General features: G+C 34.3%; 1 protein-coding gene and 1 long non-coding RNA gene across 3 annotated transcripts; one reads left to right on the top strand and one right to left on the bottom strand.

Moving 5' to 3' along the window:
• Positions 1 to 165: 165 nt before the first annotated feature.
• Positions 166 to 2,828, bottom strand: LOC130803991 (uncharacterized). The gene is made up of 3 exons (XR_009039967.1): positions 2,510 to 2,828; positions 1,489 to 1,560; positions 166 to 807 (listed from the first exon to the last, which is right to left on the bottom strand). It is a non-coding gene; the product is annotated as an uncharacterized LOC130803991 (long non-coding RNA).
• Positions 2,829 to 8,936: 6,108 nt separating this feature from the next.
• On the top strand, positions 8,937 to 18,694 carry LOC130803989 (uncharacterized). 2 transcript variants are annotated; one of them, XM_057668251.1, is made up of 11 exons: positions 8,937 to 9,112; positions 9,207 to 9,307; positions 11,810 to 11,968; positions 14,125 to 14,256; positions 14,389 to 14,517; positions 14,618 to 14,716; positions 15,597 to 15,689; positions 15,765 to 15,908; positions 16,038 to 16,145; positions 17,029 to 17,080; positions 17,170 to 18,694. In XM_057668251.1, the coding sequence occupies exons 2-11, from the start codon at positions 9,209 to 9,211 to the stop codon at positions 17,214 to 17,216; spliced, it is 1,062 nt and encodes a 353-aa protein (XP_057524234.1). In that variant the 5' UTR covers positions 8,937 to 9,112; positions 9,207 to 9,208; the 3' UTR covers positions 17,217 to 18,694. The 2 variants fall into 2 exon arrangements, with proteins under 2 accessions (XP_057524234.1, XP_057524235.1); XM_057668252.1 differs by having other exon boundaries at positions 17,229 to 18,692.
• Positions 18,695 to 18,971: the final 277 nt, after the last annotated feature.

Below are 18,971 nucleotides of genomic sequence, written 5' to 3'. Positions count from 1 at the left end.
TCTCGGTTCCTTAATGAAGTTTCCATGAAGAAGGTTCACAGAGATTAAAATAATTGCAATATTATTTTAGACAGTAAATATATTATTTTATTGAATAATAAGTTTGATGTAGATAGGAATGTATTATTAGTTTAACTAAATAAAGTAGGTAGTTTTACACATTAAAGTAATAGAGGGTTTGATTGCGGTTCTGAAATCTTTGATCCAAACCTAATTCATGTAGTTAATTAGGCTGAAATTACAACTATGATTGTAACACCCCTGAATTTCAGACCCTTCAAGGGTGTCACTTGTAGAAATAAATAATTATTTAAATAGGGAAAAGAAAGAGATGACGTTTGAAAACTTCCAAACAAAATCCTACGGAAATTTCGGCAGCATCTGCCTTGAAATTTGACGCGCCGAAGATTTAGACAAACGATAAATCATCATAATGAAGAGGCATCAATGGCCTCGTAACAGAATCACGGCGGAAAGGTCATCGCCAAAACCTCTGTCGACATGCTAAGCATGGATCGTGGTTCCCATGTAAACACTTGGGTTTTCCAAGCAAAAAGATAATCCACTGTACAAGCCATTCAAGATACTATAACAAAATATAAAACGATATAAATCTTTGCAGCGGAACGAATTACATCAAAAGGAGGACTCATGCCTCAACCAAAACATACACACTTTCAATTCGAAATCACATGTAGCGTCAAAAATGGTTCGAACACGGCACGCGTCAAGGTTCTCACTCGATCCCCCCCCATATGCAATGCAAGGAAACTCCAAAACCTGCAAGACCTATCTACGACGCCCCTGCTGCTCAACGTAAAGTCATAGACCAAACGTGTCATAGCAGGGCCATCAGAGACAAGCCGTCAACAAGGAAACAAGCAGTACACGTCAGTACCTAGCAACAAGTTATACATGCAACCAACAATCAATTCAACAAAACGAGGGAAGAAAGACACTCCAATGTATAAAAATCTACTCCAACCATTCCTCACTTCTGTGCACTTCTCAATGCCTTCACCATTTTCTATTTCTTCCTTAATTCCACGTATCATCTTTTGTGACTAGAGGCCACCATATTGGGGTTTGCAAGACCCACATGGCAACACCTCAGCCAAGGGCGGTGACGGCCATGCCGGCGCCCAATGGCAAAGTATGATCATACCCCCGTACAGCGACCATATATAGATGATCCATGCCTCCGGGAACTAAACCAACTGGGGTACCAATCCAGTGGAGTCACAGTAACATCCAACTTAATATCTCATCAATAAGGGACTCATTCCCATTCCATCTCATATAATCCAACATTCTACTCTCGCGATATCAGAACTCAATCTCTACCATCTTGACAACTGATTTTCACTTGTAACACAAACTTAACAGTATTTAAATAGCAAATCATATTCAACCTAGCTCGTATAATATTATCACGCAAGGAAAATATATTGAAGATGCATGCAAGAATCAGTTACTGCGTGTACTTACCTGCACTGCAAGATGACAAGCCACAAAAATCGCTTCGAAGGGGTTCTTACGCCCCTCTTATGAACCGGGCACCTATACACGTTTAAAGTAAGACTAATAAGCCTACTTCACATCATTTACGAAGCACCGACTCCATACAAGCTACGCTATTAGCCAATTAAGTTTCGATTCAAGCTAATACGCATTCTACGCATACTCATGCAATAAATTCAACCCATGTTCATACATGAACTACGCCATCAATTCCAATCAAACCATAACATTAGATTCTAGTCAGGTTTATATCAAGATATGTTCAAGAACACGTAATACATGACGTTACACTTAATAACAATCATATCACCTATGATAGTAGTGGTTTATTATTTTTCCAAGGTTTTTAGAGTGAAACGATTAAGAATAAATTAGATTTGTAGCTTGGCGAATCAATAACGATTCGTATAATTTGGGTCAAAGTCACCCAACTTAGCGACACAATTGAACATATCAGTATAGCAACCGAGCTCAAAACTAACCACCTCATCAACGACTATAACCACGATAATACTTTCATTAATGACAATCGCTACCTTAATCCGTCTCAGTAATTATTATTATCGTTTACTCTACAACAATGGATATTAACAATACTAGTCACCATTCATCCAAAGTGTCACATACACAAGCTTATACAAGATTTCCAATACAAAACATCATCCAAGCCACAAAAATAGTATATACTACTTTTAATTCATCCACCCCTAACTTATTCAAGTTCAATTCACACTTTCAAATGCTTACCCACTTTAAATCCTATTAAGATATAACTTAATCCAAGCTAAGATTCATGAATTTACCCAAATTACTACCTTTAAATTCATCATAATATAAACCCTAACTTATCTAATTTCAGATCACCATAATAATCAAACCCATAACAAAATCAAGATATTCATACTCCAATTTAACAAAGATGAACTCTAAATAATAAGAAATCAAATATCAACACATACAAACTTAATTTGGGTAAGAGATTGCTCACAAGGGGAACTAGAAATGGGTGAGGGTATAAGTGGTTTTTGTAGTGGTGTGGAGCACGAAAATGGTGGAGGAACCACCTCTTGCGGCTGCTATACCTGTTGGTGGCTCACGAAACAGCCGCTGCTGTGGTCGTTCGTGGTGAGGCTGCTGCTTGTAGTGCGTGGGGGAGGGAAAACGCGGCTGTGCTGCTGCGGGCTACTCACGGTGGTCTGCTGGTGGTCTGGTGTGCCAGCAGCTGTTGTGGGCCGTGAGGGAGAGGGAATTGAGAGAGGGAAGGGAGAAGAGAAGGAGGGGAGGGAGGAGTGACGGCTCAAGCAAGAAGAAAAAAAAAAAAGGGTTTCATGCCTTTTATCCTTGTTATTATTATTATCATGTTTATTTATTTATTTATTTAGATTCATTTTTTTCTTGCGAGGCCTAACTAAGAGACTCACCTTCGGGGGCTTAGACGTTTTAATAAAATAATCATTTTAATTCGAACCTCTTTATTTTTGAATCGTAATTATATTTTTAATATATATATATATAAGTTAACATTTAAATTCGTATACGAAAGAAATTTATTAAAATAATTTCATAAATAATTGTAAAGTCTTTAAAAACTATTAAAATATTAAATAATTACTTCATTAAAATCTCGGGGTGTTACAATGATCTAATATGTAACACATTAGATTGACCTCATTTCGATCCATTTAACCCTTTTTAGTTTTTCTTTTTTCTAGTCAATGTTTTTTTAAAATCAACTACATTTTATTTTTTGGCCTTAATTTAAAATTTTTTATTTATCAGCTGTTTATTTCGTATTTACTTAACTTATTTGCCTCAAAATTATCTCGTTTGATTAAACGAGTTATATAAGTTTATTTTAGATTTAAAATTTTAACATTAACCTAATAAAATAATAATCATATCAAGTCAGATCAACCTAAAACCCATATATTTCAGCTTAGATTCGAATTAAATTAGCAGTTTAAATTAGCCCAATTCTTAAACTTCGTCACCCTTTTCATTTTATGTCGCCCCTATTGGAATTACGAATTTGCCCCTAGATTTTAAAAAATTACGATTTTGCCACTGGACTTAAAATTTTCTATATATACCACAATCTCACTAAAAACTTTTCTTATCACACTCAAAAAACAAACTTACAAAATCAAATTTTTGGAGCAAAAACTAAGAAGTTTAATCCGCAAACAAATAATCGAGGTAATTTATTTTCGAATCTTATTATTTTAATTTAAAAAAAAAATAAAATTAAGTCAGTCGCTGGAATCTGGGCAAACGTGCGACTGACGGGGTCCAGCCGCGATTTTTCCTGCGACTAAACGGGGCCTGGGTCGCCCAGATTCCTGCGACTCAAAATTTTTTTTTTCCGTTTTTTATGAATAATTATTATTTTTTTATTTATATTTATATTATTATTATTATTATTATTATTATTATTATTATTATTATTATTATTATTATTATTATTATTATTACTGTTATTATTATTATTATTATTATTATTATTATTATTATTATTATTATTATTATTATTATTATTATTGTTATTATTATTATGATTGTTATTATTATTATTATTATTAAATTTTTATTTTTGTTTTAATTATTAATTTATTATTTTAAATAATTTTATTATAATTATTATTATTATTATTATTAACTTTTTTATATTGTCTTGAATATTATTTTTATTATTGTTGTTGGTGGGGTTTTTTTTTTGTTTTTTGGAATAATAATAATAATAATAATAATAATAATAATAATAATTATTATTATTATTATTATTATTATTATTATTATTATTATTATTATTATTATTACTGTTATTCTTATTATTTTTACTATTATATTATTATTAAAGTGATTGTTATTATTATTATTATTATTATTAAATTTTCCTTTTATTTTATTTTTAATTATTGTTTTTGTTATTAGTGTTATGATTATTATTATTGTTTGTGTTATTATTGTTATGATTATTATTAATGTTATTATTTTTATTAAAATTGCTATTATTATTATGATTATTGTCAATTTAGAAAACTAATTACAATAATATTATTAATAATCATAATAATAAATATGTTGTAACATTATATTTGTTGATAATGATTAGTTAAATTTTGTTGTTGCTAATTAATTATTGTTTTTTGTTCATGTGGTTAATTTAACGTAACGTTTGATTATGTTCATTTATTATTAATATTTACTTAAATTATCAAAAATTGTGGTAAATGGCTGGTAATCAAGGAAAAAGAAAGGGTTTTTTTAGACACTTGTTGAGAGGTAAAAGTTCTAGGCCTACCTTACTCAGAGGGGACCCGCATGAGAGGGGGGTAACGGGTTCTGCTAGGAGGGCTAGGCAGGAAGAGGCTGCCAGACACAATTTGGCCCAAAGGTTGAGTACGCTGGACCAAGTGCGAACCCCTGTTGATGACCAGGCTAGCAGCATCCAGAGTAGTTTGGGGGTTTCTAGTGATGAGGATAATGATGCTGATGATGTTGAATACCAAGGTCGTGATTTTCGCTCAGTGGACTGGACTATTGTCTGGGGGCCCGACGGGAGTTTTGCATGTGCCGACCCTAGTTCTTCAGGCGCATCTGAGCGCGCCAGACATAGTCTCGTTGATAATGAGCCGCCACGGGAGAGTAGGCGCTCACAGTTTGCTGGCACGGACTGGTTAGTCACATCGCCCCAGCCCGGGGGACCGACAGATACGCGACTGATACCTAGCTATGGGGAGCAGATAGCTAAACTTATTTTTGACGGCTGTGAGCGTACGCCTCCGCTTCTGGAATGCCGTAGTAGGAAGAGGCCGTTGGAGGCCATCATCGGTCTGAGGGATATGACCGATGCGCTGTACGATGTTCTACTTGCTATTCCCCTCGACCGTTTACCGTACATTATGCACCAGCACATCGATTGTGCTTTGATATCGGCCTTCGTGGAGAGGTGGCAGCCGGATACGAACACCTTCCACATGCCATGGGGGAAATGACGATTATGTTGCACGACGTGCAACGCATATTGGGCATTGCTATTGAAGGTTCTCTACCCGCTGAGCCTTCTGAGGTGGAGTGGTAGGTCGGTATCACCAATCTGTTCGGGGAGCCCATGTCTGAGCTACGGCGGAGAGGTGTATTCACCAGCGGCTGCGTGAACGTTGCTGAACTGATGCAGCTGTGTCATAGGTTCCAGGCCACGGATACCCAGTCGACAGCCTTCTATTATGTCGTTATGTTATTTAAATGCTGTTTAAATTCATATTCACCCCCCTTTTCCTTATTTTTTTCAGTTTGTCAATGAATGGCCGAGTCGATTCGCTCCATTGGCGAGACTGCCTCCTGTCGCGGAAATGAACCCTCGGGAAAGACATGCCTTAGATGTGTACCTTAATGATTGTAAAGATTTATTTGCCGAATGGCAAGCGTTTAAGGGGCACGGCCCTTCATAGTCTGTATCTAAACTAATTTACATTAATGCGTTTATTTATTTACGTCAACGCTTTTTACATTAAATTTAATTCATGTTTACATCAATGCATGCTTTTATTAACTTACATCGTTACTATACACAAAGAATTTAATCTACAATTTCTATAAAGAATTTAATCTACAATTTCTATAAAAAATTTAATCTACAATTTCTATAGTAATAACGTACACAATAGTATAACTATGGACTATCTATAATACAACTGAATAATGATTTACACATCACGTTACACTATGGACTATTTAAATTTGCAGCATCGTCAGCGGTGTTATTACATTGTGGTGGTCGTGGCCCGCATAGTTTATTCTAGAGCATAATCCTACTAGTAAAATGTGTTTCTATATGCCTAGAAAATTTGTCAACTGCTTCTCTCCAACGTTGATGGACGGGCTGCAGTGGGGATGAATCGTCGTTCGTTAACAGTTAAACAAAATAATTTCCATTCACCCAATATATATGTATAACTTTATTTACACTATGTACGCCCGATGCTTTCCTTAACGAAAGAACCAAATAGTTGTACATCGGGTTACTATCAGCAGAGCCATAATAAACAATGCCAATGTTAAGAAACGTTGCTGCAGAGTATAATGCCATCGGTGCATCCATCCAGTGAATATAAGGAGCAGGTCCATTGCCGTGTGAACCTATTCTGAATATAGCATCGTCTAACAATTCCTGGGATGGATACAAACTTAGGATTTGGTCTCTGTTCATGTGTAAATAATCATTCGTTCACGCACGCACAAATTTCTCTCTAAGTGGAATCCATGTTCCAGCCAAATACCGAACGACTTTTTGTTCCTAACCGACCACGTATTCACGATCGCTTGCCATCTCTCTTCAAATTCGTCGATTGTAGAACTTTTAACCAAGGGGTTCCATCTACTTTTCCTGAATACCTGCCCTTGTTGATTTTTTTTTTCCCGCCACACAACTTGTCCACCATGTTCTCAACGTCGTTTGCAATATGCCAAATGCATAACAAATTTCGCACATCTACATTAAACACAACATTGAACGTAATTAAGACATATTCACAAGATAGAGCGACAATAATTAATCAACAAAATCTTTTTACCTGGGAAGACGTCACGAATAGCTGCAGATAAACCTTCGTCTCGATCGGTTACAATGACATTATGAGCTGTGCCGAAAATAACTCTCAATCCCTGCAACACCAACGAATACAACACAGCCGCCTCATCTCGCATCAAACAGAACGCAACCAAGAAGTTGTGATTGGTTGGCGTCACTCCGATCACTTCACATAGTGGCCACTTTTGCTTGTTCGTTTTGTACATTGTATCTATCAACACAACATACGGCCATGTACGTATCATTTGGATAGAGGTAGGATTTGCAACTAATAATCTACTCAATTCCCCTTCGCTATCCAAGTCTGTCCAAACCACGTAATTAAGTTCTGTGGCCATATAAAGATAGTGTTGAAGGGGAGTCCTACCCTCCATCCCTTCTCTCCTTATTGATTGCCTTACATTATATATCTGATTCATACTAGTAAAAAAACTGAAAAATTTTCTCTGATAGAACTCATAATAAAGGTCGGTTGCATTTCCGTTGCACTAAGCTGTCGTATGTGCTCCCGAATATCTACATTGATCCTATTTGCCCTTACATGACCATCTCTGTACACTAAGAACGGGTGGTTATGTCTTCCTTTTTCACCAGGACACACCCTTACTGTCCAAGGTCTTTCTTCTGGTTTACGACTACTCGCTACAGTCAAAAATTTACACCCGCAACTTCTACTTTTAGAACCACGTCGGGCAGTATTATCTAGATTATGTAAATCACCCCTAATATTACCATAGTGGTGACATCTTAAATACACACTAACTCTAGAACGTCCTTCTTTTTGTTTATAAGAAGCACGTGTAAATTGAAAACCAATTGTTATTGCTATAGCATCGGCCCAACTATGTAATTCATCTAAGGAAACAAATTCTCTATCCGTAACAAAACTATCAGAGTAATCAACGTTGTCTCCGAAGTTTTCAAACTCCTGCAAATTTGAAATAAAAATAATATAAATTACTTACATTAATAATAAAAATATAAATAATAATAATAATAATAATAATAATAATAATAATAATAACATAAATTAATAAAAGTAATAATACTAAAAATAATAACAATAATAATAATAATAATAATAATAATAATAATAATAATAATAATAGTAACAGTAATAATAATAATAATAATAATATTATTATTATTATTTATAAGAATAATAATAAAAAAAATAATATTAATAATAATAATAACAAATAAAAAAATAAAAATGTAAATAAAAAAAAAAAAAATCGCACAAACTGGCGACTAAACCATGGTTCAGTCGCACAAAACTGAGCAATGCCATGGTCCAGTCGCCCAGTTTTGTGCGACTAAACCATGGTCCAGTCGCCCAGTTTTGTGCGACTGAACCATGGTCTATCCGCCCAGTTTTGCAACTTTTTTTTAAAAAAAATTACACCGATTCAAATCGAAAAATTAACGTACCGGATCCGATTCATAGTCGCTTTCCTTAGCCATAGTTAATCGATTACAACTAACAGTTTGTTTAAAACCGAAGAACATTTTTAGAGAGTTTTTAGAGAGATAATACCGTGTTTGAATTCGTACATCATACAATAATGCGTCTGAAAATTCAATATATATAGGGTTGCGATAAAAACATTCGGGATTAAAGTGATAATAGTGTTATTAAGTGTGGTTTATATTTGTTAAGTAAATTTTAAGTCCAGTGGCAATTTTGTAATTTTTTAAACTCCAAAAACAAATTTATAATTTCATAAAAGAGGTGGCGATAAAATAAAAAGAAGTGGCAATGTTTAATAAGACCCTAAATCAGTTTGCCCAAAATAATGTTAAGCCGTACGCGCATGTTGCAAAACATAACACACCGGCTAACTAGGGCTTCAGGATTAATGGATTACTGTTCTCCCGCCAGACTAAACCCATTTCTCTTCAAATCAAACGGTCACATCAAACCTGTTGTATTTCAAAAACCTTTGTTTCCCACTAACCGTATCATTCCTGTTTTCTGTATGATCATCTGAAACTTCACTGGTATTCCTACTTCTACTTGATGCCTGATGGATTTACTTGATTGTTTAGTTGTAGTTCTAATTTATTTATTTATTTATTTTTTAATTTATGAAAGGGATGGGTGATGAAAAAGATGCTTTTTACGTGGTGAGGAAGGGAGATATCATCGGTATTTATAAATCCTCTGCTGATTGTCAAGCTCAAGCTGCCGCCTCTGTAATTTTTTTTTTTTTTTTTTTGATTTCAATGTTACCTTTTCAAATATGCGAATTTAATTTTGATTAATGTTTGTTTTTGACAATTGTTAAGTATTCTTATTTACCCACCTTTTAATCTTTTTGATGAAATTGAGTAATTTAAGAATTTAGGAAGAAATTGGTAGAATTGCAACCCTATGAACCTAGGAAACGATGATCATGGAAGACGGATGAGTTTTTCAATTTTCATAATGGTGAATGTTATTTTGGTTTTAGATTGAAAAACTGAGTTTGCTTCGTTTACACACATGGGAGATTAACTGTTGTATTTTAGATGCTTACTTGGAGAATTAGTGTCCGGAGACTTCTATGTTATGTACTTATGTTTGGAAGGGAGGAAATGAGGAAAAGGGAGAGGAGGGAATAAGAGGGATGTGCTTTCTTTGGGGGAGGAGGAAAATAAAGGGGAGGCCGAAGAGAAGAGTTCATTCATTATTTTTTATAAGCGAAAATTTTTAAAAGTCCCGGAAGTAATACACACCACCATTGTCCATTTCCACCTCCGCTTCACTTCCCCCTAAGATGCTATCCAAACGCATTTTTAGGGTGTGTTTGGATTGAGGAATTGGAGGGAAAGAAATAGGGGGGAGGGATGTATTTCCCTTTATTATGGATACTTTTGGAGAGGAGATTTGAAAAAAGGGGTTTGAAGGGATTAACTCTAATAATTTTGTTGATGATCAAATTTCTCCAATAGTTGAAAGATTTGGAAGGTAATGATTTGTTTTGTTCTAGGGTTTTGAAATTAGGGGTTTGAGGCAAAAGGAAGAAACTTTTTGTGGATTTTAGCTGAAGGATGCATAGAGGAAGGATTTAGGAAGAGAATAACGAAGAGAAAAGAATAATGGTTGATGACCCGATTATTAAGAGTTAGGATTTTGGGGTTATGTTAGGCATATGAATGGTTCAAGAATCAAGATTGGAATTTGAAGGTTATGTGATGAAGGACGAATGGTGGGTGGTTACATGAGTTTGAGTTGGCATGGGGCCTTAAGGGAGAGTGAGAGGGATGAGCATGGCTATAGGATGTGTAGGAAAGGAAAACAAAAAGAAAAGTAGGAAAAGATAGAATCTTTGTTAGGGAAAAGCTATGTGAAGGGAGAATGGATTGAATAGATAGAATGGTCGTTGAGGGAAGATAAGAATATGATAGATTAATCATGAAAGATGGAACTGATCTTTGTTTATGGAAAAAAAGATAGAGTTGTATGTGGGGAATTCAGTGAGAGAATAAAACATGAAGATATAGATGTTTCCAATAATTTGGTGAGAGACGAAAATCTGAAGATAGTTGGATGAAAATGTCAAGATAAATAGAAATTTTTGTGGGTTATGGTTAGATGCAAAGATGGAGAGATGTTTCCAATACTTTGAGTTCTGATAAGTGATAAATGGTTAGCAATTCATATTTAGTGGTGGAAGAAAAGGAAGATTGTGAATGTGGATGAGGATGATGAATGACGTTTATGTTGATGGAGATGGTGAATATGGAAGATGGCATGAGATGAATATTTTGTAGTGAAGGATAAAATAACATTACCCAATCAAAATTAGAATTGAGGACTGTGATTTTCTAGAACACATTTAGATTTGCTTATGATGGATGACTTAAGTTTACTCCAAATACTAAAAGAGTTTACAAAAAGACAAAGGTCTCAAGATTTTCCCAAACCCCACTTAGTTGAAGGCTAATCATTGACATTCTAGTAATGAAATTTTGATGCTATTAGACTTGATTGGATTTTGTGGTTGTTTATTTCACTTAAAATAAACTTCTAATGATTGAGATGATTTTTTTATATAAGGAATTCGTTTTAATTTTTGATTTTTTATTCGATTACACTAATGGCGTTATGTGACTCTCTCTTAGGCTCTCACCTAGGAGTGATTTTGGGGTTAGAAGTATGCCACCTTACTCTTATTAGGTTATTTCCAATTGACCCTTAGTAGCAACTAGCAAGCATCATGTGCGATGTCACATTAATAAAAGTGTATATGATTTGATGAGCCATTTTAATATAGTCTACCGAAGCACTAATCTTTGGCCACATCGATTATGGAGATAGGAAAATAGGATTGTAGGATTTCATATCCTTAAAAATTTTGCATTTTTGGAGATTCTAAGTTGCTATTATTAGATCACAACCAATTCTTAAGGAAAGAAACACTTACCATATTTTTGTTGGGGTGAGTTGTCCTAGGATACACTGTTTAAATCTTCTATTGGCCAAGTAATGTAATTTTACATGATATTTGAATGGAGAACCAAGAAATTTCATGCAGCTCATTGATTTTATGCAGCTGTCACTGATATGAGTTTTATTAATTGATCTTTGTCATATTGGCTAATTGCTCATTTCTAATCAGACATAATAGTGTTATGCCATTTGATTCATAACGAGTAAATCATTGCATTTCCTTTCTGATTTTTCAACTTTGATAATTCTTGTGAATATTGCAGCCGCTAGACCCTTCAATATCTGTATATAAAGGATATGGTTTATCCAAGGATGCAGAATCATACCTTGTTTCTCGTGGGCTTCAACAAGCTGGTTTTTCAATCAGTGCCTGTGACATGCAAGATGGACTGTTTGGTCATCTTTCCGTTTGCCCAATTCAGGTAAGGATTTTGATGCATTAACCAATTGTAGTCTAAAGTTTCTTTTTGATACTCAACATTTATATTCCATCAAATATATGTTCTTGTTTATTGTTGGTAGCAGCAAGGACGGAAAAATAAACCTTGAAGACATTATTTAACTTCATTTCTGGTTTGCTTGCCCTTCCATTTCATCTTCTATACCGTAGATGAAACTTTTAATGTATATTAATACGACAATTCCTAGGTCTTTGTTGGTGGTGCAATTTTGACTTTTAATCTTGGACATAATAACTCGCACATTCAAACATCTTTGTTTGTAAATTTTGGGCATGATCTTTGTTGAAATGTCAATCTTTTGGGCATGAGCTTCAAAAAGGGTATAGTAATGATTATTGTTTCAAATAGAGCTGATTTTTTAGATCTTCATAGAAAATAATCTCACACATATATATAAAGATTCAGTTGCCTTACGTTGCAACATCGAGGGAGGTTTTTCCTAACTTAACCCATTTCAATTCAGTTCAATACTAATTAGTAAGTAAAATTCTTAATCCTCTCATATTTTTACTTCAAACTCAATTTTGTTCCCACTAATAGGATTTGTTCAGTTTAGTGGAAAAGAACATGTTATAGATTGCTTTCCTGAGTTAATGGCGCGAGACATTGGCATTTTTCCTTTTAATAAGAGGTTTTGTGATCAATCACCCTTTCAAGAATCAAAAGTTGGTCTCTATGTTCCTATATTATGAGATCTGGTTCTTTGATTAAATATTGAACATACAAATCATTATTCTTTTTTAATCTACACTAAAATTGTGCCATTTCAAACTTTTGAGTGCTTTGTCCTTTTTTAAATCAAATACAATGTTTCTGAAAAGGTAAAATAAAAATAGCCTTAATTGAGAAATTGAAGAGTCATCTTCTTATAAGTGAGTAATAACGGAGATAATGTGTTCAGGATTAACAATGTGTGCGACTCAGAAAATTGGAAGATATGGGAGAGATAAGAGAATTAGGAATTCATATATTCTACCTAGATGTTTTAACAAGGAATGGAAGGGAAGAAAACAAACATGGTGGTTTCATTGTTTTCTCTATAGTCTATTGTAATAAACCAAATGTTTCCAAATTTGGAGTCATTTTAGAAGGAAAAAGATACCCTATTTTTTAAGGAGCTAAATAATAAAGATTCATTTTCTTTGGTCTTGGATTACATTGAAGATAGTAAAATGGCCATTCATTTATGTGGGCTTATAATTTAGGGAAAATTACCTTGAATAATTTAATATTTTCATGATTTTCCTACAATAATCCCACCTATTGATTAACCATGAATAATCTCAACTTTGGAGTGTATTTTCTTAGAGTAAATTCGGTAACCGAATGACTTGTTATAGCAAGTTTTATTTTTTTTTTTTAAAAAAGGATCAATTAAAATAAAACGTTGAAAAAAAAATTAAAAAAATATAAAAAAAAAATTTGATTTTTTTAATTAATCATAATTTTTTATATAAATTTTTAAAATTTTTCTCTAATTTTACATTAATTTTTATTTTATTTTTCTGGTGAATTAACTACTATAGCAGGTCATCGAGTTACCCAAGCTTACTCTAGGCAAATACCCCAAAAGTTAAGATTATTCATGGTTAATCAATAGACGGGATTATTACAGGAAAATCATGAAAATGTTGGATTATTCTAGGTAATTTTTCCTATAATTTATGTGTAGTTGGAGATGATGTTCGCAAACAAGGGTCAATCAGAAAGGGTCAAACAAGGGCGGAGCTAGTGAGGGCCTATTTTCCCAACTACTAAGAGCTATGATTCATTTTAATTGTTTTCAATTGAGTTTAGTTCTAAAGAATACCTTTATTCTCACAAATCATTATTTCATTCAATTCAGCTCAACACAGTACTTTTTACTCTCATAATTCATTAGTCCATTTAGTTCACTTCAGTTGTTGTATTGGAGTAATGCAATGTTGTACTTGTTGGTTAATAAAATGTCACCATCTAAGTGCTGATGGTTTCTCTATTTACGTCCATGTTTTGTGCTATGAGATCGTAGTTTAATGGACAGTTATTTAATCCAATTTTGACCAATGAAGTCCAATCCGTTTCACAACAGTGCTCAAATAGGAATTGTCTAACTGTTTAGAGAATTGGATTTTCAGGATCCTGGCGAAGTAAGCTTCTCTGCACATGATGCTCCTTATCAACCTGTCAAATTGGAGAATTATGTAGAAACTCAAGCTTCTATTGGACGTGCCAGCGGAAATCCTCCAAATGGAAGAATCCCGAAACATGTATGCTTTATAACTAATACAATCAATTAATTACAATCAATTAACTGTGGAAAGCCTGTCGACTTTGCCTGTCCTCCATGTGTATGTAACTGCATTCCCTCATGCTCAATGCTGTAAATCTGTGATTTACAGGATGCTGGTGAATCAAGTTGTTCTATGTTGAATGCTCCAACTAAACCTATCAAGTTGGAGAATTATGTGGAAAATCAAGCGTCTCTGAGTCCTGCCCTTCTTGCTCCTAAAGGGAGGATTCAAAAACATGTGTGTTCAGACCTGTTACTTGTATTTAATGAAGCATCGTCTTTGATTGATTTATTTTAAACTTGAAAAGTCTTTAACTGCTGTTTTTTTTTTACTGAAGCATGATACTGGATTGAATAAAATTCCCACAACTCTGCTGCATGATTGTGGCAAATTGGAGAACTATGTCAAACCTGTTGACCAAATGCGTCCGTCATGTGTAAGTGACTAAGTTCCTTTATGATACATGCTGTAGATATGTTGATATAAGCTGGACAATCGACATTTCTGAATAGATATTGGATCATGGAATAAAAACTCGTCCATTTCGTTATGTAATGGCCGTTATGCAACCTATTTGAGAGTTTTTGTGACGTTGAATCCCATATATAACAGCACATGCATTTCCACGGTCAAAACTCCATGTTGACCATTATGTAATGTGTAATGCTGGATATTTCACTGTTACAATGTTTTTTCGAGTACAAATGTCACTTTAAATCATCAATGTCATGCTATTTGGCACTTTTCAAGTACAAATGTCATATTTCCAACACAATAACCAAGGACTCTTATTGTAGAATGGAGTAAAACGAGTTGCGTGTGTAAATAGTTCATAACTATCCTGTGTGTACAGCTTTTTGCTGAGTGAGGTTCATTCTTACCCAATCCTCAGAAGAGAGTTAGCAAGCCAAAGAATCACAAACCCAGAACAGTCGGTCAACCTTACGAGTGTACTGCCTTTGTGTAGTTAGAGGGGTATAGTTGTCTAGGAAACTTCATCCTGTCCTTTCTATCGCTTTATACTTCATCCGTATCCACGAATTCGCCACAATTTTCTCTTTGGGATGTTCCAATGAGTTTGCTAGATTTTATTGATTGGCGATGGCCCCATATTTCTCATTCCTTGTCTCATCCACACATTTCTTTCCCCCACTTCTTTTTTATCTTATTCACCCACTAACAACCAACAGAAATTTTCAGAAAGCTACAAAATAATAATATAGGAGTAGCAAATTCAATGGGACAAAAGAATATACCGTAAGTATACTGTATCCGTATGGCGAAGGCAATGATTTATATTTTTTTCATATGTACAGGAATCTTGTACAATTGAATTTGATGGAGCTTCAAAAGGCAATCCTGGTCAAGCTGGTGCTGGAGCTATTTTGCGTGCAAGAGATGGAAATGATGTATGAAGTGTTTCATGTTCCGCCAATATCACGTTCCTGTGATAATTATTTTCACGATCTTGTTTAATTCGTCAGGTTTGGCTATTGCGAGAAGGTGTCGGTATTGCTACTAACAATGTGGCAGAGTATCGATCAGTTATTTTAGGTATGAAAACAGCTTTACAGAAAGGATTTAAGCATGTTAAAGTTCGGGGCGACTCTATGCTGGTCTGCAATCAGGTTTATTTCGTTGTCTTAATGTAATATTATCGTCCTTTCAATTTCAAGCACAAAACTGGGCAATCAATCTTGGACATGAAAAACTCGAGACTTTTGTTAATTACATGAGCATTATACTGCATGCAACAGATTCAGGGTAAATGGAAAACAAAGAATGAAAACATGGCCAGCCTTTGCAAGGATGCATTGCAGCTGAAAACACAGTTCCTATCATTTACTATTGAACATGTTCCTAGGGTAAGAGCTCGGAATTTTGAATATTTTGGTTGCTTACAAAATGCGTTCTTGTAGTATTTCTATGTCATGAACCACACTTCCATTGCTTTTTTGTTGTGGGGTCACTGTAATGGAATGAATTTGAGACCATTACAAGGTTAAGGGACTTTGTCCTACATCAGGCTTATAGGCAACTAATTTGCGGTATATAGAGTAAATGGGCTCTCTCACCTACTAGGCTAGTCTTTTGGGTGAGTTCTCTTGTTTATTCTATAACAGTACCCATAGCTTACAAAAGGTCAACAACCACAACAATGTCAAAGTCTATAATCCCAAAAATTGAGTCAGCTATATGAACCAATAGATCATTTCCAGTGGTCCTCCACATGGTGACTTCTGCTCCTTCATATCCCTTTCCACTCTGGTCTTCCTCGCCCTCATTTTAAGTCTCCTGAGTCTCAACTTTTTATCTTCCTTACCTTTTTTTTAATATCCTATCTTTGCACATGTCAAAAAAATCTTAAACGATTATTTTTCATTTTGTCCTCAATATATGGGTTAGGTTGCAAAAGGTCTATGTGATAATATTTAATCCATAATATGGGTTCATAATTACCGTGCCAAAACAAAAGAGACCATTGTTAGCAAATGTTGTGCTCTTTCTTTCCTCCTAAATAGAAACTAAAAGAGTAATGGTGTATCTAGCCTTCTCATCAGTGCCGAAAAGTGGAAAGTAAAAAGGAAATTAAGGAAGAAGGAAAACGAGGTTAAGATCTCATGTTCAGAATGAACTCAAATGCATAGACACCTGCTAAACATTAGGATCTATGGAGTGATTTATTCCGTAACCCAATACAGGCAATACGAAAATAACAGGATTAATTTACTGTTTCACTGTTGTCAGGAGCTCAATTCTGCTGCCGATGCTCAGGCAAATCGAGCCATTAGACTAAAAGGTGAGTGAATCTAATGTATCATTGCTGTTTGAGCTTGCTGTTTTTAAGATGTACATTCCACATAAGCTTATTTGTAACGTGTTACGTAGATGGACAAGTCGAAGTCGAGATGGCTAAGTCTCACACTTATTTGTAACGTGTTGCACAGATGGACAAGTCGAAGTTGAGATGGCAAAGTCTCGCGCTTAGTTTGCCCATATGAAGGCTTAAATGGGTAACACCGTACAAGGTCCTGACCCTAAAGTAGGTACAAAGTGTCGTCGTAATTTTGTAGTTCAAGCTGAATTGGGATTACTGTAAGTTTGCTGATTTTGGACTCTAATGCTTCATAGTAGTCTATGTTCTTAAACTGCTTAACCCTTAAAGATCTATCATGATAAAACAAATGTTATTTGATGGGTGTAATCAGTCATGAACCTGTCAATTGTACAGAAAAAGTTAATTGTTGATTTGCTTGCATCAAGCATTCTTTGGGGCTAATACTGATCAAAGGAGTATCTTCATTCTCACATACTGCTCTGTCTCTGTAAATTTGCATCATTATGCAAATCACAATGTTTACAGAAAATGTGAAATTCGCTATTAGATGAAGATGTCATGAATTTTGTAGATTGTAATAAAGAGAGGCACTTGGGGTTAGTTATGGCTAAATTTTAAGTCTAACGGGTAATCTTGATCAAAACTAAAGATTCTAATAAATTCAATTTAACTAGATGGTGAAATTTGGATTCTAATGTTTCCCAAACTAATGCTCCTAAACTAAGAAATAAAATAATATTATTTGATGAACAATATTTATTATGCAAGTATTTTATCATTCTTAACAATCTTTGATTTCTCTTAAAATGGGTTTATACATTTTTTTTTAAGTTGAGTTTAACTTTTCTTAGTATTTGAAGATTGACTATTGAAGAATTCAAATAGAGTATTTTGGGTTGTGGGTAAGAACATCAGGTTTTTCTATGAGCTCAAACACATTTTACTTACAAACTTTATATCCTAGCAAGTAGGTTTGTCATACAAATCAGATTGGATTGAATTTATATTTAGTTTATATATAGATGGGATAGAGATCCTAACCCGTTCAATAATTAGGTTGAAAATCACAATCATACCTTATCTATAACCGATGAGGTGAACTTGATTTTACTTAATGTACTATTTTAAGTTTTTTTTTCTATATTAAAAACCTATATTTACTCTACTAAAGAACATGACTCAACATAATATCGAATTTTTTCTTCTTGGTTTGTTTGCAAGTCGCCTAGGGAGAATCTCACAAGGAATAGAGTATATATGACCATTGATCCCAAAACTCATTCAAAAATTCGCTCATATATTGTGTGTGTTGTGTCTCATCTGTGTCTAATTATATCGCGTCATGTTGTGCATAGAAATCCAAAAATAAGGTTTAGTCATGAAAGTCATATTACCCATGTGTCGTGCCAATCATACCTCATATCAAGTCATACCCGTAAATAGAGTCCATCAGTGTCGTATAGTGCCTTAGACGAATTTTTGAAATACTTAAAGCAAAAAAATTAAAAATTAATTAAATAAACTAAGTTCTAAACTTATTACAAAAGTAAGCGTGAAAATCCCAAACCAGAGGTTTGGGTCTGTTCGCAGTTAGTAACTGCAAATAGGTCAAAAAAGACAAAAATAGTTGTTCCCATTTAGTAATTGGGAACAATTATTTTGTCCTGTTGCTGTTCGCAGTTACTAACTGCGAACAGGTCAAAACAGGTCAAATAGTTGTTCGCAGTTAGTAAGTGCGAACAGCTATTTTGTCTTTTTTGACCTGTTCGCAGTTAGTAACTGTGAACAGCTCCAAACCTCAAATTTGAAAATTTTACGCTTACTTTTGGAATAAGTTTAATTCTTAGTTTAT

Source organism: Amaranthus tricolor, chromosome 17 (assembly GCF_026212465.1).
Source record: "Amaranthus tricolor cultivar Red isolate AtriRed21 chromosome 17, ASM2621246v1, whole genome shotgun sequence".
In the NCBI taxonomy this organism is placed as follows: domain Eukaryota; kingdom Viridiplantae; phylum Streptophyta; class Magnoliopsida; order Caryophyllales; family Amaranthaceae; genus Amaranthus; species Amaranthus tricolor.
The sequence above is the reverse complement of the archived record's forward strand: the minus strand, read 5'-3'. Positions and strand labels throughout refer to the sequence as shown.